Raw genomic sequence first — 27,993 nt, 5'->3', positions numbered from 1 at the left:
ACACAAGCACACATCCAGCTGTCGGCGAGATGTGAGAGCTGCAGTAGGCGAAGGTCTGAAGGTGTGTCTGTCACTGCTGTCCCTCCTGTCGCCTCGCCCCTCAGCGCGCGAGCGGCTGTGAGAAAAAGAAAGAGAGCACGAGTGAAACAGAGAGAGAGAGAAGTTTCCGCTGTCTTTAGGCGCACGGTCGCCGATCGTTCACGTAACACGATGGCACGGCTGTGTCAGTGTGTATCGCTGTCGCTGTTGGAAGCTCGGCTGCTTTCATGAAAGCTAGGAAAACGGAAAAAACCCCGAAAGTGACACCATGGCAGAATTTGGAGAAAACATGAGCGCCGTCGGTCCACCGGTTGCTGGCTGTAAAGCTGCGTCAGGGGGAACCGGAACGAGCCTGGAGACGCACCGAGGAGAGCCTGTGTCGAACGGCAGCTGCAGCGTGCCAAACGCCGGCAAGAAGGTCCAGAACGATTCCAGCTGCGAGTCTCCGAAGTGGGAGAGCACGGGTCCAGACTCAGCTGCTAAACCAATCCCTCGACGCAGCAGTCTGATCAAGGTAGGCCACCAGTTTCATCAGCAGAAAACGGCTCATCTTCCTTATTGGAGGGGAGGGGGGGGGGATGCAAACTGTTGCAACTCCAGAAAACACCGAAAGCATGTCTCATATAGCGCAACCAGCAGTGCAGAAACGCCACGCTGATACTGTGTTGTTGTTGATTTAAGTGAGAATAAAAGCTCCACCGAGCCGTGCGCAGATGTGGCGACTTATCACCAAAGAATATCTCGCCAACACTACTCGATAGAATCAAGTTGTAATCTGGAAATAAACTGTTACGCTGCATTGTGACACATTCTGTTAACTTCCTGACCGTGTGTGCCAAATAGGCAACAATCAGGCCCCTCATCTCACCTCGTGTGTGCTGCTGGATGAAGGCATGCTGTGCATTAAGATGCACATCAGGCTAGTTCCTGTCACACTGGAGATGATTGTGTGTGTGTGTGTGTGTGTGTGTGTCACATATTTAGAGGACAAGTGTTGCCCTTTGGGCCCACGACTTCAAACCAAAACTTGCTCACAGTTCCAAATTTGCTTTGCCATACAGCTTCAAGCAGTGTTACCTAAAGGCATCCTGTCAGTGCAAGACCAGAGTAGGAGCTAATAGGTGAAACCACCTGCTGCAGCCTTTGATTAAAATGGGAAATTACATTCACTCCATCCTCTGTGGCCCACAGTAGACTACAAGACCCCCCACCCCATGTTCAATTAACCGCTCTGCCCACACTTACCTGAGTGTCTACGCGAGCAAACGTTTATTGAATGAAAGCCTCCAGACTTAATCATACCCCCCAATACACCCACACCCACCCCACTGGAACAGCGTTTCAGATATTGCCAGATCAATAACATCTAATTAATGAGTTATCCCCTGAGTTTGTCCTTTTATGGTTTTAGGCCTCCCTCTAGACCCGTGGGAGGTCTCGTATTGATCTCCAGTTGCTACTTGTCTCTAGAGCTGCTGCCTGTAAGGACTTGATTATTTGCACATGCCATCGTCCGAGTACCATTGGCTGTAACTCAGCAAGACAGGATGCCAGCCTGTTGGCCAATTTCCTCACACAGTTCGTTTTGCAATATTGCTATTAAGTCATGAACAGTTGGTTATGACAAGTCACTTTCACTGCACACACACAGGCAAATGTTTCTCACTTCCTCGCCCACACGCAGGCCGGCTCCTGTCTTTCTTCTGTTACCCTGGACGCTGTGGCCAGCTTGACACAAAGCATTAAAAAAAAAATCTCTTTGCTTCATTGTGGGTCGCAAATGTTGTCCAAATACCTCCTGGCGAGGGCCACACCTGATACACAGCGCCACGTTTGATGTGTGATGTTTAATGGCTCCAGGACATCCCTCTGACCCGCTGCTACAATGGATGGTGATGAAGGACAGCGTGGGAAAGCTCGCTGTACGCATCACATGCCTCCTTTGTGTCAAAGCAAAAAACGATCACGATTCGGTGCTCGCGTTTATAGGTTTCAGAGGGATGCAAAAAAAAAAAAAGCGAGGGGTTATGAGTGCATCTGTCAGCACAACAGCACCACACAACACTTGTTTGCTTGACTATGGCAAAACACAGAATTGCTCACAACAGGAGTCTGGGTGGTATGTAGGTAGATAAACAGGAAGCATGACATTCCAGAGCGGTTTTAACAGGAGTCAGGGATTCGTGTCCTGCGTTTGTATGTTCGCAGTAGCTTCGGCTGCAGTATCAGGAGGTCTCGGCAACTGTAATTCCTCAGTGTGGGCTTTATTCCACCTGCAAATCCATTTTTTTTTCCTGCCATGCTCTTATGTGCATGATCAGGAGTTTATGCCTGCTTTGAGTTCATCTTGATGTAGATAACATCAGGTAGTCTCCGAGTTTCAAACACCGCACACTTGCACAGACCTGCCTTCTAGTAAAATACAGCTTGGCACAGCTGATATCTGCTTTCCTCTTCACTCATTATTCATGCCAACATAACTTTAGAAAACACCCGGAAAGTGTTGCTGCATGTTTGTGAGAGTGTGTGTGTTTAATATGACACAAGGCGTATGTGTGGATACTGCAGTCCTGTACAAACTGTATATATTCAAAGATTTTTCCTTTTTCTTTTTGTATGAACTGCTTTTCCTCTGCATTTATAAATTATGCAGTGTGTTGTAACACTTACACTTGTCTGAGTAAGTAAAGGAGTCATTTGACATTTTGGATTACTCTTCCTTTCTCGCCAAGCATTATATTAGAAGACAGACAGCACTCGTATATCTATTAAGCCTGAATAATGGTCGTCTCGGCCTTGCGTAAACACTGAAAGCAAAAAGCAACAGCTCCCCAGGTTCCAGGTGTAATTTGTAACAGTCAGGTAGGAGGTTGGTGTCGCTTTTGTAGCTTAGCTCTCATAAAGACAACAAATTAGTTCCACCTACCTGATATATTGTGAACCCCCCCCCCCCCCATGTGTTGCCAAAGCATCGATGACCTCTTGGGTGCATGGAGACAGGACCAGTGGGGGTGTTCTAGCAGCAGATACTTTGGCTTCTGCATGCCGTGGCTTCTGTTTGTACGTCTGGATGTTCGTATATGTGGGTTTGGGGAGATGGGGGGCTGGTTTAACGCCATGGGCACTTTGCAGTAGGCGGTGACTGCTGCCATCAGTGAGCATCATTACCACGAGGACTCTGCTTGATCTGCACCAATGTCTTGATGGGTGGTGTGTATCACGGTAACATCTGGCTTTATTGCCAGAATCCAAGGTTTCCCAGCAGCATATCGCTTTGTAAATGTCACCTGAAAATGGTTTTTAATGTTGTGGCTGGCTGGTGTATAGAGTGTGTGTATACACATTATTTGTATTTTCTACCGTGGTCACGTTCAGTGGTGTGATCCGGGTGTGTGCCTGGAACGTGCGTGTCACTGCATGTTTTTCAAACTGAGGGAGCAGCATTTGCTGGAGGTGAACACAGCTGGGGAGGATAGCTGATGGAGTGAGAGTGAGCCCCCGAGCACAGTTCACATCAACATCTTTAGTCAGCTTTGTACCGCTTCAGCCTGCATAAGCATGACCCTGCACAGCACGAGGAGGGGATCAAGCTTCCTACTGACTGTGACGGAGCTGCAGGACAGTCTCCCTAATAGCTGACAGCTCATAGCTTTAACCGCTCCACACATGCACTCTAAATTCGTTGCAAAAGGACCCCATATAAGTGCAGTGACAGGTGCTGATGAGTTACGTGAGAAACTCACTTGGCTATGCGCTTGCAGGTGTTGCCCGACTTAGTCCTCAGCAGCCTGTTCTTGGTATTAACGGACCCGCTCTTTCTTCAGTAAATGCGTCTCTGACGTTTGTCAGCTGAAATTGTGGTTATCTCTCTGACAAGGTGACCTTTTTCAAGTCAACCTTTTGCTTGTTTCACTTTGTGTGTGTGTGTGTGTGTGCGCGCACATGGGACTTCAAAAGGTTCTAAGCGTAAAAGAGCATCTGCTGCTCTTCTTGCCACAAGGGCAGGTGTTCATAGTCAGAGCGAGCAGCTGAGTTACTGCGAAGGCTCGCCACATTTTCCCATACATGGAGCCTCAGACAGAGCTGACCACACGCTGCTTTGTCTGCTCTATTTATCTCCAGTGTCCTGGGCTCTGTTGTGGCCACACATGTGCACCCGACACCCATCACCCCACCCAACATACAGATACCAAGCATGTGAACACGAGATCAGCGTGCGATTAGCCTGCCTTAATGCATGAAGAATTGGCCTGATTAGTGCAGCAATGTGCAACTGTTTAAATCATCAGTTAAGGCAAGAGCGGTTCAGTCTCTTTTGTTGATTGGAAAAAAAACAAAAAAAACAACCAACGTCTCCATATACATGAAAAATATAAACAATCCTTTCATTAGAAAACCAGCTGTTATTCACCCCATTTTAATGTGGTTCTAAATCACATCCTTGGCCCCCCTGGTTGCACGGTGCTCCAGGGTAAAAGACTCTTGGAGGGGAAAAAAAATCTATGCTATTAAGAGTCCATAATCCACTGTCAAACAGTCCGGAGGCAGGACCCCTTTCCAATTTTCACTCCTCTATTCTTTTCCTCTCACTTAAACAGCCGTCTTTCATTCTATTTCTGTCTCATTTAACAAATCAAAGGCAACTTCCTTTGATGACCTACATCTTCATCCTGCTAGTATGATGTACCAGCTATGTCATCTCGCAAGCTCATACATGACACAATGCACTCCTTTTTTTTTTCTTCTTCTTCTGACTAATGAAAACACCGTGCTGCACCGCGTCCTGAACCCTGCGGGAGACCAAGTGCAAATCCTCTGATCGTGTGCACTGACGATATTTAGCAATCAAGCTAGAGAACATCTTTATCTATTTCTCTTTGCACTTATTTTTCAGAAGTTTATCTGCTTCCTCTTTCCTGTGTTAGCTAGAATTTGCTGTAACGTCTCTTGTACTCTGTGTCCTTCCCTAAAAACTGCCTCTAGTGTGCTCTGCCACCCAGTTCCTCCCATTTCTCTCACTCTCCATCTATCTATCCCTGTATTCGTCCATCCATCCATCCCGGATTTCTCCATCTGTTCAGTCAGTGTCGAAATCCTAACAGGGACATCAGTAATCTCGTAGTCTCACGATAATCCGAATCTATCTGCAGTAATCTTTTGTGTAGTTTGAACAATTAAAAACTTGCAGACAAAGCCTCATTTTTGCTTTGGTATTAAATGTCAGTGAATTTGCAGTTTTGGTTCTCGTGACTCTTTTTTTTAAAAAAAACTTTTTTTTTAATCAGTTGTTTTTGGTTTCAGGAGGAAACTCCAACACTTTCACTGCTTTTAAAGCCCATATGGTACAATAGATATTCACTTCATGCATCTTGCCCATGTGAGCAACCCTACCCTTTTCCTACTTTTCGTGCAGCGTGGAAGGACAACTGCAAATGACTGTTAACGTGTCAATAGTTGAACAATTAAGAAAGACTGTTAGTCTGCATGGCTGGTATTGCAACATTATGAGAGATCAGTTTCTTCATAGTCATGTTCATGACTTGTTGGTCACATTGTTAAACCTAAAAATAACCATATCAAGTAGAAGGGTTTCACACGTTATTTTTTTTTCCGCTCTGTCTCTCTCTATCGTCACTTTACTCAAGTCTTGGTGGAGCCCACAGGAAACTCTCTGTGACGGGCTGACAGGCTTCCTGTTTTGAAGCGCAGTTGGTGGTTTTAGAGGCTCATCTCTGTGTGTGAGAAAAAAAAGCAGACTGAGACATGCAGTATAGAAGTACAAAGTAAATGGGAAATCTTATACGGGAATGGAGGCAGAACTTGTTTTTTTTGTTTGTTTGTTTGTTTTCCGTGTCCTTGGGTGTTCCAGTCTGATTTAATAGCATGCATGTTCTTTTATTTATTTTTTTTCTTGTAAGAAAAATTGATGTGTTTGCATTTGCATTTTTATTCAGTTGTTTATCCACTTGCGGGGTTAAAATGTGCCCTCCAGTTTTATCTTGCCAAAATAATTTATTTAGCTCCTGACGTCAGTGCTAGGTGGTTTGATGTTTAAGCTCTTTGTCTCTTTCTGTCAGTAATTTATGTCAGAGGATAACAGGGGTGATCAATCACAGCTTTTTGCAAAGCATGGCAAGGATTTAGTTTGTCGCAATCTCGAGTTTTGCTAGTGGTCAAGTGACGTGCAAATGTCAGTAGAGGTAATGATGATGGGTAATATGTGCACTGCAATTGGGTGCAGATCCAACCACAGAGAGACCCTTACTGGTAATGCCACAGACAGGAAGTGATGCACATTGAGGCCATCATAAGTCTCTTGTGCCTGTCAGTGCAGTGCATGACGGCGAAAAGAAATTCGTGAATGATCGGGTGGTCCTCCAAACTGCTGTGCGAAGGTGCATCCATCTCCATTTTTGTTTGCCGTGCCTCATTCTGGGTCACTGGGAACTTTGCCAGTTTTTCCAAATGAATTATTTTAACAAGACAGAATCAATCTTGGTTTGATTTTCAGATTTCCCCCCTGCTGATGCATCTGAGTCTTTCTAACTGAGTTAAATTTAGAGGTGTTGGTGCAACGGTGCACAGGGGTGTGGGATTTTTAACAAGAAAACGAAATCAGAGAGTTTAATTTTTTCTTTTTCATTCTGTAGTTTTCATATTGGAAGGGCATCTCCTCCACACCCCCTCTCGCTCCCTGTATCATCCCTGCAGGCACCAGGGGTATTTTTAGAGCACTCCCTCATTAAAGTGACTCAAAAAAAAAAAAAAAAAAGAGTTATTGTGATTGGAAACACTTTCCTGTCCTAATGAGGCGATTGATTCTGTGAGGATTTGGGATGGTTATGTGCCCTTCTTTCCGTCTGAGGGGAGCGTCTTCGTCCTCTGTTAATTATGCCCACCCCCCTTTATCACGTGTTCATTCATATTCCTCAGATGAAACGCATCTCCCTCCCCCCCTTCTGCCCTCTCTCTCTTATCTCTTTTTGCCTTTCATGTCCGCTGGGTTTCCTTCATATCAAGTGCCGCCTCTCTCTCCCCTCATAAAAGACACAAGTGCTCTCGAGGTTCATATGAAGTCTTATTTGAATGAAACCAGAGTTGTGCAGATGAGTAGGGATTCATCAGCCGCCGATCAATATTCACATATATTTGCTCTGAATGCGAAAACATTATGCTGCTAAGCAGCAATCTGTTAGACTTGTATTTAAAAAGTTTGTATTTAAAAATAAATAAATAAATAAATTAAGGATTGTTTGCTTGTTAGCTATGGACCAACAGAGTGCTGGATTTGATCTTCCTCTGTGCTGCTTTGATTTGTTCACTGTTTCAAAACAACCCTCGCAAATGTATCACTCTTTCAGACAGGGATATTGCTCTTGTGCACCTCAGCTTCATACCTTAAATTGGTTAATTACTTGGTTAACAGCTAAAAATGGTATGAATTAACGGATTTTGATTTATTTCTTTATTTAGTTTTGGTCTTTTTGCAGAATTCCAGTTTCCACTTTGAAATGTGAATCATGCAAAGCTAACCTTGTAACCATTACTACATGAACAATTTCCAAACCAAGCCATTTTACCCCCTCCCTTTAACACGACCTTTATGATTGGCTGTCCCTTGCAAACAGAAGGTTTGCTGTGCTAACAGCCAAAGCTTTTTGCCATATTAAGGAGATCAGTTCTAATTGTGGATCATGAGGCATCATCCAAATTAAGAAGCTTTTTTTTTTTTTTACTTATAGGGAATACTTCCACATGTGATGATTGCACCATTTGGAACTGTGGTCATGTTTATCCACCATAGTGCTGCTGATCATGAGGTAGAGCAGTTCATCCACCAGCAGACGGTGGATCGATTCCCTCGGGTACTCCAGTATTTTGACATGCCCACTATGGTGGGCAAGGTACTGAAGCTATCGGCGTATATGTGTTTGAACAAATGTTCTGGTACAGACAAAAGTGCTTGTGTGAATGTGCATATAAACTGGTGAATGAGGCTTGCAGTAGAAAAGATCTATATAACTTTCAGTCCATTTATCATTTATAACAATATATGTATAAGACATAAATAAGGCAAAGGATAGTAGGTCCACTTTAAGGGCATAAAATATTGATTAAATAAATTAAGGAACAATCACTGACACAATAATCTCTAATTAAAAATTTATGGGTAATTGCAGTGCTACAATGTTCTATTTCTCATCAATTACATTTTGCCTCCTTGCTTCTGAGAGTCACCAGCAGGTTGAGTTTGTGGGTGTTCTCAGTCAGGCTACTCAGCTGTAATTAAGTTATCCTGCTCCTCTTTGCAGCGTCAATTAAGTCTCTGATTTCATTTAATCAGGACTAGTATATCCATTATTGAATATATTTGCCCACATATATGCTCTTATCTGCAAGCATGAGGCTCTTTGCGGGGGCGACATCTGATTGGTCAATAAATCAGATGGATGAGCTGTGATGGTGTGCTCAGATAAACCGATTGGGTCGGCCTGTGTCATTGTGGAGGGGCAGAATTAGAATGCTGGAGCCTGCTGCTTCCGTCTAGTCAGGTGTGATTAATGGTGAAGGGCAAGAACGAGCAAAGGCTTTTAGCCTGGTATCAGGAAGAACAATAACAAATTGGGAGGAGGTGGCTCTATGAGGTAGACCCAATAATCTCATTTAGGTTTGGTTATATAAGCTGATATGTATTTTAATCCTTTGTGATCCATTCAACGCTGAAAAACTGTTGTCATGACTAAGCAAAGAGTACTCTTCAGAGGGATCGCTGTCTGCCTGAGTCATTTTTCTTATTATTATTACACCCCCTTCTTCTCCTCCTCCTCTTTGTCTGTCACATCCTTCTTCTCCCCCTCCTTTTCAGGATGGATCACGTGCTGGTCGGGAGAAGAAGAAGACGGTGTCCTTCAGCAGCAGTCTGTCAGAGAAAAAGATCAGCAGTGCTTCTGATTGCATCCACTCGATGGTGGGTCAGCTACCGTGAGAGCCTTTACATAAAATATAAGCTTTACATAGCTGTACATGAAATATATCTAAGGTAGTATCCATGCATCAAGGGTTTCGGGTAGATCAAAGTCTTACTTTCCAACATGGCTGAAGTCGACTGAGCTCTACTCTGAAAGTTAGTGAGTGATTAACCATATCTGGTTTCCAGGTTGAGGGGAGCGAGCTGAAGAAAATCCGACCCAACTCCCGTGTTTATCAGCGATACTATCTCCTTGATGCCGGCCTCCAGGCTCTATGCTGGGAGCCATCCAAGAAGGAGTCAGACAAAGCTCGGATCTCTCTCTCCTCTATACGTGAGGTCGGTGTCCAAGAAAAGGGAAAGACTTTTCTAAATCAGCCCACCATGGATTTGTTTCACGAATGCCTTCTTAAGCCTTTTAAAATGAATTAGCTGTACAAGTTTGTAACCGTTTCCATACGGTGGATAACAGTTCATTTGATTTTATTAAACCTCGCATAATTTCTTCTTCTCTTTTTTCCTCATCTTCGGGTGTCTCAAACTCCAGGTACGGACAGGTCGTAACACGGAGACCTTCCGCACCAGTGGAGTTTATGACCAGATTTCAGAGGACTGTGCATTCTCCATCATCTATGGAGACATTTATGAAAGCTTGGACCTGGTTGCCAACTCTGCAGAGGTGGCTAACATTTGGGTTATTGGTCTGAGGTAAGACACAGAAAGAAGAAAGAGCAGTTTTACATTGTACACTCATTGTTTAGCTTTTAATCCTTGTGTGTTTTCCACCTCTTAAGCAGCATATGACAGCACAAATATGTGAATAAATAAAAAACCAGCTGTGTGTGAAATTTACATAAAGCATCCTAAGCCTATTGTTTTGTAGTTACTCAGTTTAGTCTGAAGGACTAGTTCAAACATAAATTTAAATGTTTTTCTTCTTATTCTTTGTTCATATTAAAGATGCCTACACTCAATATGCATGTGTAAGTATTCCCTATGAGCCAACATCTTCAGACTATCAACACAGTTTGTTTCCAGCAGTGTTTTCCTGGTGAGGGAGAAGCAAGCTTGTTTCAGACATTGAATGAACTAACAAGGTTTAACAAGATAAAAATGGCTTATTTTGGATTTTAAATCATGCAAAGCTAGTCTATTATAGGTCAAAAGCTATGTGCCCTGTAATTCACACTCATTGTAAGCCAAACGTTTGGTAATAGACAGCTCATCCCTGTAATATTGGCCATCTCTGCAAACAATGTGCATGTTGACGGCCACCATGTTCCATCCATGCTTTAGTCGGGCTGCTTTTATTAATAAAGCCCAACAATCCTCTGGTGGTCTGACTGATGTTACGGTGAACAAGAACTGACGAAGGATTTAATGTGTGATTGAACTGAGATTTTTGTCTTGCAGGGAAGGTTAAGCAGACATAAAGTGTGTTTTTCTTTCATGCCAGTTCACTTTCATATCTTGTCACTTTTCTTTTATCTTGTTCTTTTTTGGTATTGATTGTACTGAGATGAACAGTGGGATTTTGCTCGGTTGCCTTTATTATGTAGTCCTTTTAAGTTTTCTTTTTATAAAAGCTTGTGCCGTCAAACATGGGCGGATTTTAAATTGATTTTACTGCTGCAGTAGTTGTATTTTATATTTCAAGCACTGTGCGAGATGTCTGAAATATAAATTAAAATGGAAATGTTTGTGCTGTAGATTTGATCATTTATACCAAAAATATTGTGTCCTACAATAGCTCAGTCTTTGTCTTTTTTTAAGTGCTTCTACATTTTTCTGTCTTTAGGTATCTGATGCAGTATGGGAAACATACCCTCGACATGCTTGCTAGCAGTCAGAACAGTCTTCGTCTTGGCTGGCTGGAGCAGTTGTTCTCCTCTGCTGCTAACCAGGACACACGGGGAGACGCGACAGAAGGGATTCATTTGGAATTGGCTATAAAGCTAATACAAGGCGTGAACCCCGGGGTGAACAGTGGCAAAGTGGAGCACAGGTTTAAGGAGCTTCAAAGACTCAGAGAGAGGATGTGCGAGCTTACGATAGATAACGGATCTGGACTTGAAGACTACAGCGAAAACAAAAAGCTAACGGCAAGAAATGAGCGGGTCACCAAGCAGGAGTTCGTTGAGGTCTTCCACGACTTTTGCACACGTCCTGAGATCTATTTTCTCCTAGTGCAGTTCTCCAGTAACAAAGAGTTCCTGGACACCAAAGACCTGATGAGGTTCATTGAGGCTGAGCAGGGCATGGCTCAAGTGGGTAACTTAGCTTAATCACACAGAAAATTCAGGACAAATATAATCCTAGTCTATCTAATGTCTGTTTACTCTTCTTGCCCTCTAGGTGAGTGAGGAAACCAGCCTGAAACTCATCCAGGCTCATGAGCCATCGGAGAAGGGGCGGGAGCAGGGATACCTGTCATTGGACGGCTTCACCAGCTACCTCACTTCGGCGGAGTGCCACCTCTTTGACCAAGAGCATAGCATCATATGCCAGGACATGACTCAGCCTTTGTCTCACTATTATATCAACTCGTCCCACAACACCTACCTCATCGAAGACCAGTTTCGAGGCCCCTCGGATATCTCCGGCTACATTCGTGCCCTCAAAATGGGCTGCCGGTGCGTGGAGTTAGATGTTTGGGATGGTGCAGATGAGGAGCCGCTAGTGTGTACTGGCCACAGCCTCTCCCCGCCGCTGTTGCTGCACTGTGTGTTAGAAGCAATCAGAAGGTTTGCCTTCGCAGCATCGGAGTACCCGTTAATTCTGTGTGTTGAAAACCACTGTTCGCTTCGACAGCAGAAAGTGATGTGGCAGCATCTCATGAGGATTTTAGGGGAGAAGCTGTACACAGATCCTCCAGATGAAGAGGCTTCATACCTTCCATCCCCGCATGCCCTAAGACATCGAATACTATTAAAGGGTAAAAAGCTAGTGCCGAGTTCTGATGGGGAAGATGGCGAGGTAAGTGAGGAGGATGAAGGAGCAGAGATGTGCCAGAAGATAAAGGCAGTTAATAGTGGAGGGGCAGCGCCTGGAGGAAGTGAGAAGGACACTGTGCAGAAAATCGTTGTCACGTCTAGTCCTTCGAGCGTTCCCCCCAAACGTTTCCAACTGTTGAAGGAGCTCTCGGACTTAGTAAATCTTTGCCAGTCTGTCACCTTTATTGACTTTCCAACCTCGTCCAAAAGCCAAAAACCTTGGGAGGTGTGCTCTTTTCACGAGTCTTTAGCAGTGCGTCTTGCTAGCGAGAACCCCGGGGACTTTGTCAACCACAACAAGCACTTCTTGTCACGGGTGTACCCCAACCCTATGCGTATTGACTCGAGCAACATGAACCCCCAGGACCTGTGGAAGTGCGGTTGCCAGATAGTGTCAATGAATTTTCAGACAGCAGGACTGATGATGGACCTAAACACAGCCTGGTTCCGGCAGAATGGGAACTGCGGTTACGTTCTGCGTCCGGCCATCATGCGGCAGGAGGTGTCTTACTTCAGCGCTGACACCAGAGACACGGTGCCTGGTGTGTCTCCGCAGCTGCTCCACGTGAAGGTGTGCAGGAATAGTGTGTAGACTGCAGTTTAAGTTTTCTAAAAATTCTCTTATAATGTTTGACATTGCAGTAATAATTATTATTATTAGAACTTTGTCCTTTGAAGTTTTGCCCTCATTCCTTTGGGTAACAATAGAACCCCATAACATGACAGAATGGCATACATTGCATTAAAAAAGCCATCAGTCTAGCAAAGCTTATTTAAACATCTGAACCTTTGGATTAAGTTGGACAGTGCATGCTTCTACGTTTACTTCCAAGCAAAGTCATATAATCTAGCTTAACTAGTTTATTATAAACAAGAAGTTTATAATGACTGAAACAGTTAATGAAATGATCTACCTTTCGCTTGCAGGTCATTAGCGGCCAGAATCTGCCAAAACCCAAAGGTTCTGGGGCTAAAGGGGACGTGGTGGACCCATATGTATATGTGGAGATCCATGGCATCCCAGCCGACTGCACAGAGCGCCGCACTAGGACTGTGAGCCAGAATGGAGACAACCCAATCTTCGATGAGAGCTTTGAGTTCCAGATCAACCTGCCTGAGCTTGCTATGGTTCGCTTTGTGGTGCTGGATGATGACTTTATTGGGGATGAATTCATAGGTCAGTACGCACAAGTTTTATACTTATTTATGAGCCCCACAGCTCCTGTGTAGCAACCATGAAATCAATGCGTATGTGATTTCTCCACCACAACAGGTCAGTATACCATACCTCTGGAGTGCCTCCAGCCTGGTTACCGACATGTACCCCTGCAGTCTCTGACAGGAGAGGAACTCCCACATGCCAAGCTGTTCGTGCACGTGGCCCTTACCAATCGCAGAGGTGGAGGAAAACCTCACAAAAGGGGTCTGTCAGTACGCAAGGCCCGAAAGGGGAGGGACTATACAGCTCTGAGGGACTTGGGAATTCGAGCAGTGGATGAAGTTTTCAAAATGGCTGCTCCTCTGCTGAGAGAAGCCACCGATCTGAGGGGAAACATGCAGGTGAGGAAAACTATTACTGGACACAGCCAGCACAATGTCACCATTTAGTTTGGGATCAGCTTTAGTGTTTTTTGGGCCATTTTCATGGTATTTGGAACTCGAAGTGTAAAACGATATCTGTTCACACTTGCTGAGGAAGAAAACAAGAATAAAGTAAAACGTGTCATTCTATAAAACGAGAACGTGCATATATAGTAAATATACATTACTTGGTGTAATTACGTCTTCCAACAAATTGAGAAGGGGTCGTCTTTCAACATAGAACTGAAAACACAGGAATCAGAATCTTAATAAAATGTCATCCTCTTCCTCCTCATTCCTCACTCCTTCCTCCTCCTAGTCAGGCCTCTAGCACATGAAAACGTACCTAAACATGCTAATTGATTCCCGATATTGTCACGATTAGTTACTGTCAGCAGATTAGACATGCAGCCCTGTCCTCTCTGGATTAGCCAGCTAAACAACAGCTGGTTATACTCTAACATTATGCCAGCTAATGTTAGGCTGTCTCTAATAAACAGTTTGAGTACATATGAGTCAATCATATGAGTGTTTATTCGCTAAGTGTCCAAGTCCATCAATGTTAGAGCCATTGCAGCTTGCAGAGGCAGCAGCTATCAGAGTCTAAGGGTTTGATATCCTCAACAACTCGCCTGAATATCGCTGTTATTGTTATTGCAAACTGACAGCCTACACTCACTACGAGTGAACGGTGTCCAGAGTTATTTGTCCTAAAGCAGCCACCATAGCTAGGATTAGGCACATGAATTGAGAGGGGTAAGAAAACAGAAATCAGTTGACATCTAGTGGTAAGATCTTACGCACTGTTGCTGTTGAGAAATGCATCTCCCAGCTGTGGTGGAGGAAACTGACTATACAAAGTAAAGTTGGCTTTTTTTCTGCCGATTTGTAAACTTGTTTATTTTACCTGCAAATTTCTGCATTTTAACCATGGGAATTCCTTAGGACTAAATTGATGTATTTTTCATGAGGAAATTAAATTACAGTTAAAGATTAATAGATATAAGTTGATCCATATTTCACTTCAGTCCCATTTTTATTCTATTTATTTATTTTTCATAGTGCCAAGTAACAACGATAACAGTCGCCTTAAGGCGCTTTATACTGTAAGGTAAAAACCCCAGAGAAAATCCCAACAAACAAGCCGCTATGAGCAAGCACTTGGTGATAGCAGGAAGAAAAAACTCCCTGTTGACAGAAAGAAACCCTTGGAAGAACCAGGCTCAGAGAGAGGCATCTGCCATGATCGGTTGGGGGTGAATGAACGAAGATGGGATAAAAGACACGCTGTGGAAGAGAGTCCGAGAATAATAACTAATAATTAAATACAAAACGGAGAGTACAAAGCAGTGAGTGAAGAAGACACTGTATATTGATATAAATATATCAACTGACATTGCACTAAAGAAGCTTACATAGGTGATAAACAGAGCTGAAGACTGACGATGCAGAGGGACAAGTGACGAGGTCACCGAAAGAGTTGAATTAATTTTATTATAAGTTGAGTGTTGGATTAATAAACTATCAGCCTCTGTAAACTATTAATAGAGGTTAACCTTAAACCTTGAAACTACGTGGCAGAGTCCCAACATGGTTGAGCTGAAGCAGGTTGGAGACTTGGATGAGGATCTCTGAGTGAACAGGGTGAGGTCGAGATAAATGAAAGACGAGCACTCAGGTTTATATCAGCAGGGACAGAGGCTGATTAGCTCCCAGAAAGCAGGCAAGGAAATTATTAACCCAAATGCCCGGGAATGTGTTGAACTTGCACAGAAGCTTCATTGTCTTTCATTAATGGTCGAATTAACCTTTATGAACCAAGCGGCAGTTTTGTCTGTGGGTCCTTTTGTTACCCTATGCCAAACAGTAATTACATGTTCTGTGAATGTGTATGAGACTGTTGGCCATCCACATCTCTTGATTGCTTCCATTTCACTCTGAACTACTGCCACAGCACAGCAGCAGGAGCGCAATCAAATACAAATAGCTCTGTTGCAGGATTTGGGGTGTAGGGTGTGCATGTGTGTGACAGAGAATGAAACGAAATCAAGTCGCAGACTTGTGTCGCAGAGTGTAGGAGAGATTTCACTAGTTTTCTTGTCTTTTTTTTCCACGCAATTCAGTGCCTCTGTTTTTTTTGTTTTTTTTTCGTCCAATTAGGACAGTGAATAGGAGAAGATCGTGTATTCTTATTTAGCTACTGATTAAACATGTCCTTCCTGCTTTTTTTCTTTCTTTCTTTTAAACAGAACTCAGTAGCAGTGTTCAGGGAGCTGTGTGGGGTGTCGGCTGTGGCTAACCTCATGCAGTGCATACTGGCTCTGAGCTCTAGAGTTTCAGAACCAGAGGGGATGCCTTTACTACTGTTTGACCTGCGGGACCAGTACCCCACCCTGGAGCCCCAGGGGTCTTTGCCTGATGTCCTCCGCCGGGTTGTCTCTACTTATGAGATGGTGAGAAAGGAAGAGACCTGACAGTTAATATTCTGTATGTTTTCGCACCAGATAAAGGGCTCTATGTGACTCATAAATCTGAAATTCATCAAAAGGAAGGAAAGACCAAACAAAGGCAACGTATCAGTCATCCCCCAACCGCTTGGCTTGACAATGAAAGCTCCCCTCCCAAACAAAAGCTTCCTTTTTAGCCAATAGTTTCTGAAACCCGACATGAGCTTTTCATTGTTATGTAGCGGGCAACATCCCCATTTGTTCAAGTCTCATAAACACGCTGGCGACATCCTCACCTTGACCTAAATCTACTTTGTGTTTCCATCCAAAACGAACTGCAGAGTTTCATTCACCAAGTGGTTTAACTGACTGAATTTATGTAACGGCGTCTAAAAATAAATCCAGTCACTGAAGAAGAACTTCCCCCGTGGAAACTAACACAATGAGAGGAGGAAAAAAAAACAAAAAACCAAGCAGGGTCAATTGGTCTGCAAGTTAACTCTTCATTCAGTCAATGAGGCAGGGTGAGTTGGTGTGTTCGAGTGGGTTTTCCTGTGTCGTAACTGAAAGGATGAGTCTTTCTTTCCATCCTCGCTTTTATATAACACTTTCAATAATTTTCCCTTTGGTTTTTGCCGCCATCTTTCAATGCCCTTCATATTTCCTCTATCACTGATTAATCTCTTGCAGTTACTGCGTTCTCTTGGTCCCTCTGGTGTCTCTTTGTGAATGTGGCTGTCCAGCATAAGTGGGTTTTGTACATCTGTGGGCTAGCATTCAGTGGACTGCTTTGCCTGTGTTGCAGTGTTAAAGTGTTGCTGTGGTGAAGAACGCTACGCCTCTGTCTTTTTCCTTCCACCATCTGCCTGCCTGCAACATTATTTCTTGAAATTGATATTTGCTCAAAGTGCACTTGTTCCCGTTTCATATTAGATGTATCCCGGGAATCTCTCGGGCAGGATGATGGACAGTCGGTATGAATTGCAAAGTTAGCAGCGCTATTGGGAGAGTATATGAAATGAGGCTGCGCAAGTGTGAATGAGAAAAAGAGACTTGCTGTCATGGAGAAAAATGAAAGGGTTTCTTCTTATTGAGTCATGATTAATGTTTAGCAGAATGATTTGTAACCCCTTAATTTAACTACAGCTTGTCAATGCTATGCATCTAGCCTCTGCACAGACACAGGCTGTCTATTTGTGAATTAGGATGTAAGCGTGTGTGTGTGCGCGTGTGTGCGTGCGTGCGTGTGCGTGCGATTAGCCACACTTGTTTCCAGCCGAGCAGATCAGAGTTTAAAAAGCTCCCGCTGTTGCTGAATACTATTTGCATAGATTTGAATGTTGTTCACATAAATGGATTCCACACCTCAATTCTGGTGCCTGCCGAGAGCGGTAAACAACAGAGACATCAAAGTTTGAATGAATGAATCTGCGTGTGTGTGTGTCTCTGTCTGTTTGTATTGCTAAACGAGATCTGGTCACAGTAATGTTGTGTGGTTAATCCCGTATTTGTTGAATAGCATTCCCCCCCCCCCCCCCCCCCCCCCGCACATCGTGAGGGTCAGATCCTGTAAGGGTTTGTGAGAGTTGATCAGGAAGAAGCGACTTGTTTTATCTGTCTTTGTGTTTGTCTTGTGGGGTCATGTTCAAAGAGCTGCCATATTAGTCTGGGGATGACTTTATTTGCATGCACCTGTCAATTTCCAGTCATCCATTAAATGTGGGAACAACACGTTATTATTGTTGTTGTTATTGTTATTACTACATTCTTTAAGTTGAAGTGCACAGTGTGGTATGTACAGACGGTACTGTGCCGAAGTTTTGAGTCAGCCCTCATTTCTTTAAATTTTGCTGGGAAAATGAGAAATATATCTGGCCATGATTATAATGTGCTTGAAAGTCAAAATGTATTATGTCCAACTTTATTCTTTAACACAGTCTGACCTCTCTTAGGTAAGTTTTCCTGTCATTACTTTAAGTAATCTTCAGGAATAGTTCTCCAGGTTTCTTGACACATTCAAAGCTCTTATATGGATGTTGGCTGCCTTCTTGTTTTGTTCTCTGTCAAGATGATCCCACACTGATTCAATAATGTTGAGGTCTGGGGAGGCTAATCCTTGACCGATAGTCTTCCATTATGTGTTTTGTTTTGTTTGTTTGTTTGTTTGTTTGTTTTTAATCCAGGTATGCTTTTGCTGTATTGGCAGTGTGTTTGGGATGATTGGCAATGGTTTCCTTTTTCAGAATGACAATCAGACTCTTTCCAGACTGTATTGCATGGTGGAGCAATACTTTTGTGTTTATAACTCCATCAGTTTTGACAAGATGTCTAACACCACTTATTGAAATGCAGACCCAAACCATGACTGAGCCTCCACTGTGTTTTGGCATACCTCAGCCTTTTCTCCCTGTTTCCCTTCTGTAAAAATGGCTTCTTGACAGCCATCCTATCAGAGAACAGCAGATGGGCTGGATTATTATTTTTTTTTTCATATTTCTTTAAGCCAGTTCATTGTTTGCGCTCAATTTCTCAAAGTCTCTTAACAGTTTTTAAGGACACACTGCAGAGCATGCTCAGAGAAAAGTTTTTGGCTAATCACTTTTTGGGAATCATCTTGTTGTTGCAAAGATACAAGGTTCATCCCTTGAGTTAGATGCTTAATGCAATAATTCTTGGTCAGTAGATTAAGTAAATGAATTAACAAACGAGCAAACATTCCTCTGAAAATGGATGAAAAAGCATCTAAAATCCAAGAAAATCCGGAGAACTATTATTCAAGAGGACTTGAAAGTCCTTAAAGATCTTAAAGGACTTAAAGATCTGAGTGGTGGCTCAACACTTTTGCACAGTGCTGTGCACTATATTCCTCTTCAGCAGATTAGACACATTTCTTCAAAGTTAAACTCTGTGATTTCTTCTCCTTCATGCTCTTTAATGTGAATCATGTTGATGCTTCCCTGTCTGCAGATGGTCCAGGCGAGCAGAGCAGTGATGGAGCTCTCAGATGGAATCCACGACAAGATCCTGCATATACAGACAACAGGTGTGTAGGCGTGCGTGCGTTTAAATGAGATTCTCCTATCTAGAGTGCGTGTAATGAGTATAAACCAATCTATCTCCATATTTCTAGCATACTCCCACACAGCCTCTTTAGCAGTGCTATATAGATGGCTGCAGTGGCTGATTACCGTCAGCTCCCTTCCTTTCCTCTCCCACTATATTTTATCTGTCTTATCACCGCTGTTAGACAAGGTTAGATGAGGCTTTATACTGGCTCAGTTTGTGTGTGTATATTTTGGCTGGAGGAGATTTTAAATTGGTGCAACTCCCATCATCCATCACCCATCTGTCTATTAAGTGAAGGGCATGAAATCTGACCTGCCGATATCATTTCTGTGATCTTTGGCAGAGGTTTGTTTACTTCAGCAGTATCCCTTGGGTCATCTGACTTTAGTTAGCCAGACTGTTGTCATAGAGGCCATAAACAACCCCCTCAAACACATTGCTGCACACAACACATTACGCACATCACGTTCATCACCCTGTTTTAGTGTCTGGCTGTCACCCAGGAAACAGCTTGACTGACATTTAGACATGTTAACCAGTTTGGTGCAAAGGGGGGAAAAAAAAGTGATAAACATTCACAGTATATATGTATGAATCTGAAGGCGGTGAATTTCACAAGCTGCGTTTACAAATGTCTCACTTTTGTTTTCCCTTCTAAAGAACTCTTAGTACACATTAAATATTAAAGCGTCCATGAGCTTTGTAAGAATGTTGCAGTTTGAAATGATGCAAAAAATTGTTGGCTTTTCCAATGCCACCCTTGAGCAAAATATGAATAGAAAAAAAAAAACCACACAAGGGAGGACTCCAGTTAAACTCCAAGTCAAATGATATTCGGAGAGAAAGATGATGGTTCAGCTGGGGCCACTCCAGTGGAGAGACAAAGTATTTGACTGAGATGAATGTTGTTTACAACTTTGCAGACTCCTCCACTCTGCTCCCAGACAACTCATCACATCCTCCATTGGACTTTATTTTCTTGTTTTCGGGGCCGCTGCTCGACTCTGCGATCAAACTGCATTTGACATATTCATCTGTTTTTTCGCAGTTACGAGTACAGCGATGGCCACTCTGTGCCGAGAGATCCCTAAAGTGTGTGTTTTCTGCACTCATCTGATAAAGAGCTGCTGCAGAGCCTTAGGTCTGATCTTGTGAGCAAAGCTCTTCCTGTGTACAAAGGAAATCTGGTGATCAAGTGATCCCAAAGGCGGAGGTCCACCTCTAAGCCTGGGAAGAGGGAGTTGGCAGCGAGAAGGCATAAACCAGTCACTTGGGGGGGCACGGGATGATTGGTGACAGAGATACTTGGCTGGAAGTTGCATCAGCCGTTACAAAAGCCGTGGGAAGATGAATGGGAGAGATGGATGGCTAGAAGGAATGCTGGGAGGGAGACAAGAACACCAAGGGAGAAGAAAGGAAATCCACTCCAGTTTAAGGGTGTGCTGGGGAGGGGAATTCTCAGCTGTCACTAGTGGTATACATGTATATTAGATGCTTTGTAACTTACATTTTGTTAAGTGTGAAACTATTATAACACCAGCCTCAAAAGCTGTTGCTTTGCTGCTGTTCCTGCTCACGAGCTACACTAGTTTCACTTCTGTCACACCCTGAAGTGCACAGGCAGCGAGGTGAGAAGTTAAACCTCAAAGAAAAAGCGAAAGCAAGATTCTTGTGGGTGTTAATTTTCACATCTGTCAGAGATGATGCTCCATCACTGATTCAAATGCACTGTCAATTTATGCTGCTGTGAACACCTCACATATAATTCTAGTCTCTCTCGGATGTGTGTAAATGGTAAATGGCCTGTATTTGTATAGCGCTTTACTAGTCCCTAAGGACCCCAAAGCGCTTTACACATTCAGTCATCCACCCATTCACACACACATTCACACACTGATGATGGCAAGCTACATTGTAGCCACAGCTGCCCTGGGCGCAGTGACAGAGGCGAGGCTGCTGGACACCAGTAGGCAACCGGTGAAGTGTCTTACCTAAGGACACAACCACCGAGACTGTCCAAGCCGGGGCTTGAACCGGCAACCTTCCAATTACAAGACGAACTGCCAACTCTTGAGCCACGATCGCCCCAAATCCAGCAGTAAAATGAATCTGCAAGGCTTGCCTGCTCAAATGAATGGGATTAAAAACTAAATGAAAAATCTAAACAAAGGACAGAAAAAGGTTGACTCTAAGCAGATGCTTGTGTAAAGCCCAGACATGGATCGTTTTTATCTTTTTGTTTTCCATCCCATCTCAGTAATCATCAATCGTCAATAAAACTTCTGCTTGTGAGAAATAACCTTCCTCTCATCTCATCCTGATCCCAGTTTAAGATTTTAAAAGGCACTTTTTTTTCTCTCCTTTCCCTGCATTGATGTTTCTTTGTGTGAAATAATAAGTTCTCAAGACAACAGCATAATCCAGAAGAAAGTTTGATTGGCTCATAGGGAAGCCTGCACACAGTAGTCCTAGCTTTGCGCGTCTTATCACCTGCTCTTCTTGTGTTTCTCCTTTCCGTCTTCAAACTGGACAGGATCATTCGTCCTGGACTTATTCTCTCACTCCTTATTTCTTCTGAGAGGGTGGCGACAGGAGAAACGGGTCAGGAAAAAAGACTATTGGAGAACAGCAACATTTTTCCTTCTTTGAGGGCCTCTTTAAATTGGTTGTTAGGTAGTAAAATTATCTTAATTGCGGGAGCATAACATTTGGAGGAGTACAGTTTGTTCCTCCAGTATGGAGAGGTCGGTCACAGATGAAAAACGCCATCAAGGGATATAGAGTCATACCCACTTTTTTTTCTAATTTTGGGAGAACTTGTCCGTCATTAACCCCAGATGATCAGCTGCTTTTCCCTCAGGGCGCTGGCCTCTGTGTGACATCTGGAAGTATAGATTTTACACTTCATCAGATGCTCACAGCCCGGTCGTTTCTTGACGAGATCTCTGCTGGAAGTCGGATCATTTCCATCTCAGTTGCTTCACGGTTCAGGCTGAGGACATAAAGTGACGATGACAAATACCTGTCACATGCTGATTGGCTGGCCCTGAAGGCTATTTTATCTCTGGGTCAAGACCCTGTATCTGGGAGTGTTGTTTGCCTGTGTATGCACACACTGAACAATATTGGCTTGAAAAATACCCCCCTCCCCACCCTCGACTTCGCTTGATTTCACAGGGAAATAGACACACAGTCGCACACGCACACTACAGTGGCACGTAGGCTTTGAGTTGCCTAGCAACCACGCAGTAAAGGTTATTATTCAGGCAACTTATGTAGGTGTGTGTGAATGTAGAGCAGTGACAGCGTATGTGTGTGCAGGTGCGTGTCCACGTTTGCAGACGTTTATTGACCGGGAAGAATCATGTGTCAGGGATGGGTGAAATAGACTAGCACCCAATCTGTTCACTCTTCTGCGTGTGTGTGTGGTCCACATTTTGGCATGTCTAACGTCTGGGTTCTTGTTGATAGCTCACACTGATGTGTGCCCCATGTTAACCCACTTCCGGGTTTCCATGGTAACAGTGGGACAGTGGCCCGGAGCGGCCAGAGGAAGCCAGGAACACAGCTCGTTGCACACAGGCTAACTAGCTGCTGGCCTGACTTCTGTGACGCTGTCTTAATTTCTCTGCGTCTTTCTCTCTCAAGTCTCTCAGACGCCTGGCAGTTTCATTTTGTAATCGGCTATTGTTTATTTGTTTATTTATAAGGAACCCCATTAGCTTCCACAACAGTGGTTGCTAGTCTTCCTGGGGCCCAAGCCATCAAATATCTCCAAATAAAATGTTACAACAATTAGATCTACAGTAAAGTTTTACAATACTGAAATGTAAACATGTGAATATTAAAAATTATATAAAAGCAGAAAACCAAAACAAAACACTCAAACAAAATACACAATTTCCATTACAAGTGATATTACCCTCTACAATTTTTACAAATACATTAAAAACTGCCTAAATAGGCTTTTAGGTGATTTTTAAAATTATGAATTGAAGCCAATTCTCTTATTGCCTCAGGCAACTTATTCCACTGAAAAGATGCTCTGAATATAACAGAGTTTTTCAAAAAGTTACTTTTAACACGAGGAATTACTAAATTGTGGTTGGTTGAGAATCGTGTGGCATGATTATGAATTTCATCTGGATACTGCAACTGAGCACAAAAAAAGTGTGGTGTGTTTAACAGTATTGTTTTCTTTAAAAATACAAGTAAGCCATAGTATAATTTAGCTTGTACAGAAAGCCAAGAAAGTTTATCATGCATTTTGTCAATACTTGTATAGTATGAACACCTTAACACTAATCTGTTAAGGTGTGTATGATGTGACTTAATTTCCCCCAAAAGTTTGAAGATTACACAGGTACACATCCTCCACCTGTGTCTTCTAGAATTTGGTTTGTTAAAAAAGTACAAAAAAACGTCATCAACTCCAGGCTTAAGAAGCCTGGAAGAAGACTCCAGGCTTGAGAATAATGGAAAAATGGCCATCAGTATTTACTGACTGAACAGAGACAGAGTTGGTCAAATAGACCTCCTTAATGCGATCCAAAGGTGAGCGTAGAATCTTCTGGGGCTTAAGCTTATGCAGATGTAATATTGAAACTCACTGATTGACCCAGAGCACAAAGATCATTGGGCAGATATGAACATTGAATGTGGGGACAGCCGAGCAAAGGTGATGTGAGAAGCTAAATATGCAGTACAAGTTAAAATGTAGCTGCAAGTGTCAGAGGGGGAAAAAAAAAACCATCAGAGAAAGGCAGGGTGCACTCAAGCAAGCTTGATGTTTAGACTCATACTTTTACAGTTCTGAATTTGCAGCACACAAAGCAACTGACTGCAGCAGTCACTTTGGAAAGATAAAACCCGGCCAGCAACGTGTGCGAGCTGTGGACCAAAGATTATCTTAACCAAAATTCAGCTACATTCATATAGCACCAAATCACAGCAGCAGTCGCCTCAAGGCGCTTTTATATTGTGAGGTAAAAACCCTCCAGTAATACAGGGAAAACCCCAACAGCCAGACAACCCATTGTGACCAAGCACTTGGTGAAAATAGGAAGAAAAAACTCCCTTTTAACAGGAAGAAACCTCCAGCAGGGCCAGGCTCAGGGAGGGGCAACTATCTGCCATGATCAATATTGTCCCAGCTGGGATAGACTCCAGCCCCTCAATAACCCCCAAATGAATAATAATGAAGGTTTAAAGAAACTGAACAGATGGATGTTTGAAAGGATAGAGCTGGCATCTAATATAAAAGGTCACTACGACATTCAATCGTAGTAATCGTGTAATTCCAGTTTTTTCCTCTTAGTCAGATTGTGAAGCAGGTAAGCTTTAGTACTCGAGATCAGCACATCCCTAGCATGATTATCTCAGTGTTCCTGGTAGATTTTGCTCCACTCGTTCGCTGTATGACTTAACAAAAAGTGGTGTGATGGGGCATTATTTTATTTTATTTTATTTTTTTTTGGGGGGGGGGCAAATGATGTGGGGGAAAAAAGAGCTTGTCTCTGTTTGTAAGCTAAATTATGTATGACATCCTTAGAAAGTCAGAGTAAGGTCAGATGAAATGTTCTCATATTGGACACAGCTCTGTGTGGAAGTAGGAGACCTGAAGGCTACTGCGTCAGTGATAATTATGTTGTTCACTTGGAGGAAAAAAAACAATTTTATTTAACATGATTCATTTTTGTTTTTATTTTCATAATGAGAGTATAGATTGAGGCACGGAAGTAATTTGAAATAAATGCTAACATGCTCACAACAGTGGCACTGTGCAGATGTTTAGCAGGTGTTGTCATGTTAGTATGGCCTGTTAGCCATGTTGATTGCCTTGGAGAAAAGTGCACCATGTTCCTGTAAAGGATGATATACTTCTTTTTTTAATTTTTTTTTAAATTAAATTTAAATGTACGAGATTGGACTTAAATGGAAGTCTGATCTGCTGTGGTTCTTTGCTTTTTCGTTCTAGCCATGGAGTTTCACGAAAAACTGCAAAGCCTGGGTACGAAAGAGGGGCTGAAAGGTTCCAAGGTCAGCAGAGCAGTTGAGCGTTTCAGCTGGAACATCACCATCCTTAAGGTCAGTTATACACTCATGCACGCTGAAAAAGCCCAACAGCCAATCGGGGCAGAGTATCAGAACATGTTTCAGCCTCTGGCTGGTTGCTCATACTTTGTTCTTTCAACCTCCCTGCCCTCACCCTTGTTCTTTGTAACCCCTGCCTCCTGATTTTTGTGTTCCCCATCTTTCCTGACACCCAGGGCCAGGCTGACCTGCTGAAACACGCCAAGGCTGAAGTCCTGGAGAACATGAAGCAGGTCCGTGATGCTGCTCTGGCTGGAAACCTCACCAAGGAGAGAGCCGGATTAAGACGGGCAAGCTCCCAAACACGCAGAGGCCACAATGAAAAACTTGCAATGAGTACTAGAGGACAGTCGGCATAGCAAGTAGAAAGAAAAAAAAAAAGAGGGCACCTAGCTGCTGTGAAAAACTCTTTTCACTTCTGTGTGTGTCTGTGTGTGTGTGTGTGTGTGAGACACTGTCTTAGTCTCCCAGAGTGGGCAAGCTATCAAAGTGTTTTGTAGGCATTACAGAGAGTAACAGATATTAAGAAAGAGAAACAGGAGAACTGATGAATGCAAGTCTTCAAAACGCAGCCACTGTAAGCTCACCTGTTACTGAACCTTCGAGCCAGAGAAGGCGGTGCACAGCCAAGGGAAGACTAATGAAATGCGAAGCTGCCGAGATGAATGTAGTTACTGAAGCCAAGGTTGAGCGGTTTGTACTGTATTAAACTGTAAATAAGCCAAATGTTTAATGTTCACTTGTTATGTGCAATGTTTTCTGAGGTCAGGGGATGATTGAAACCAGAAGCCAAAACCTTTTTTGAAAAAAAATGATGGTGACTTTTACTCCACAGTGATTAAATTCAGATTGGTGTGTAAGACAGCTTGCGTGTGAGTTAAAAGAAACAGTTTGTCAAAGGATGTGTGGATGTTTGAGGTCTTCTGTCGTTACTTGTGGACCAACGCAGTCTCTTTTTGTCTCTCTAGATTTTGATTACCTGTCTTTTGGTCCCCAGTCGCTGCTCTTCACTCAACTTCGATTCAATTAACTTGAGGTCCTTTGTCTTACTAAAAATCCACCACTTTGCCATCTTACTACGGTCTTACATACAGTATTCTATATTTTTGTATTTACATAAAAAAAAAAAAAAAGGCTTGTGCTAATGAACCCGGTGTTACCTACCAAAACGATCAATTCCAGAAGTGTAAATATGTGGTTAGAGGGAACTAATACTGTTATGTTTGTGTTTTAAAACTCTGTACAGTATTTTATTAAGTAATTCTATCCTTTTACTGCAAAGAATATTTTACATAAGTTATTGATCCTGAATGAAAACATTCCAGATACATATTATTGGTGTAGATAAATGAGGCTCGAGCAGTTCTGTAAAAGGTCAGTTCACGATTACCTTCCTCAGCAGCCAGGATGAAAATAAACTAGTTTTTAAATGACTTGTGCGCATGCCTCTGTTTTTCTGCAAGACTTGATGGAGCTTTCAGCTATAGTGACGCATGACACAAGCAAGAGGAGTGCTGCGATGACAGCTGGGGAAGCAGACCTGTGATGCTGCTGCGATGAGCAGTGGAAAAAAAAAAAAAAAAAACTAATTACAGCTTCCATATAAAGCTTCGGTGCATCACGGTTGAAAGGTCACAATTAATGACTATTTCCAACCATTAAAACATGCACCAATGACCACTTTATTAGGTACACCTTGCAAGCATACTGGCAGCGATTTTGGTTCATTGATATCAGTTTCTGCAGATTTATAAGCTGAACATTCATTATGTGAATCTCCCATTACAATATATCCCAAAGGTGCTCTATTGGATTGAGAGCTGCTGACTGGAGGCCATTTGAGTACATTGAACTCATTGTCATGCTCAAGAAACTAGTTTGATTAGTTTTGTGACATGGCATGTAATCCTTCTGGAAGCATGCCCACACTGTAGTCATAAAGGGATAGCTGTGTCAGCAACAATAGTCAGGTAATAGTCTGGGGTTTAAATGATGCTGAACTGGTACTAAAGGGCTCAAACTGTGCCAAGATCAGCCTCACCATTACATCATCACTAGCCTGAACCATTGATGATAAGGATGAACCAATGCTTTCATGTCACTTATGGCAAATTCTCTCTCTACCATCTTGCAGTAGGAATCATGGCATCAGACCAGGCAACATTTTTCCAATTTTCTACTCTGACTGGAGAACAGAAGTAGCTTCTCTTTCCTTTTCTTAGCTAACAGCATAACAACAGTGGTATGGCCTTCTGCTGGTGTAGCCCATCTCCATAACAGTTCAATGTGTCTTGCATTTAAAAATTGCCGTGGTTGTAATAAATAGTCATTTGAGTTGTTGTTGATTTCGAAGCAGTCTGGCTATTCTCCTCTGACGGCTGGTATCAACAATTTTTTTGCCCAAACTGCTGTTAATTGGATATTTCCCCCTTTTTCAGTGTAGAGATGGTTGTGCAGGAAAAATCCCAGCAGCTCAGCAGTTTTTGGAAACACTCAGATCAGCTCATCTGACACAACTGTTCAAACTCAAATCACCTTTCTTGTCCACTCAGAGGCTTGGTTTGAACTCCAGCAGGTCATTTTGACCAACTTTATGAGCCTAAACACATTGAGTTGTTGCTATGTGACTGGCTGATTACATATTTGCATTAACAAGCAGTTGTAAATGTGAACATAGTAAGTGTTTGTACATATAAATGCACATTTTATTTGCATGAGATCCAAGTTTTTACTGTCCTGGACATAATCATCTCTCAGTTTCACTGAAATACAGCAGCAGCATGGGTAAGCCTATAAGTATGGATGG

The 27,993-nt window shown here is 42.9% G+C and overlaps 1 protein-coding gene across 2 annotated transcripts; it reads left to right on the top strand.

Annotated features, from left to right (window-relative positions):
* The first annotated feature begins 3 nt into the window (after positions 1 to 3).
* LOC101474746 (inactive phospholipase C-like protein 2) lies at positions 4 to 26,620 on the top strand. Of its 2 annotated transcripts, XM_076879188.1 has the most exons (13): positions 4 to 553; positions 8,906 to 9,007; positions 9,197 to 9,346; positions 9,555 to 9,715; positions 10,806 to 11,274; positions 11,363 to 12,571; positions 12,928 to 13,177; positions 13,274 to 13,560; positions 15,831 to 16,034; positions 18,996 to 19,071; positions 25,072 to 25,181; positions 25,364 to 25,549; positions 26,156 to 26,620. In XM_076879188.1, the coding sequence occupies exons 1-12, from the start codon at positions 308 to 310 to the stop codon at positions 25,544 to 25,546; spliced, it is 3,447 nt and encodes a 1,148-aa protein (XP_076735303.1). In that variant the 5' UTR covers positions 4 to 307; the 3' UTR covers positions 25,547 to 25,549; positions 26,156 to 26,620. The 2 variants fall into 2 exon arrangements, with proteins under 2 accessions (XP_076735303.1, XP_004547930.2); XM_004547873.5 differs by having other exon boundaries at positions 25,364 to 26,620.
* The last annotated feature ends 1,373 nt before the right edge of the window (positions 26,621 to 27,993 follow it).

This window comes from Maylandia zebra, linkage group LG22 (assembly GCF_041146795.1).
Source record: "Maylandia zebra isolate NMK-2024a linkage group LG22, Mzebra_GT3a, whole genome shotgun sequence".
In the NCBI taxonomy this organism is placed as follows: Eukaryota; Metazoa; Chordata; class Actinopteri; order Cichliformes; family Cichlidae; genus Maylandia; species Maylandia zebra.
Note: the sequence above shows the minus strand (reverse complement) of the source record. Positions and strands in the feature narration are given on the sequence as shown.

Excerpts from the sequence above, each read along its gene's own strand:
- LOC101474746 (XM_076879188.1), top strand. The coding sequence starts at position 308 with ATGGCAGAATTTGGAGAAAACATGAGCGCCGTCGGTCCACCGGTTGCT. Across the intron at positions 9,347-9,554 it reads CTCTCTCCTCTATACGTGAG|GTACGGACAGGTCGTAACAC; the intron begins GTCGGTGTCCAA and ends CTCAAACTCCAG. Across the intron at positions 19,072-25,071 it reads CCTGCATATACAGACAACAG|CCATGGAGTTTCACGAAAAA; the intron begins GTGTGTAGGCGT and ends TTTTCGTTCTAG.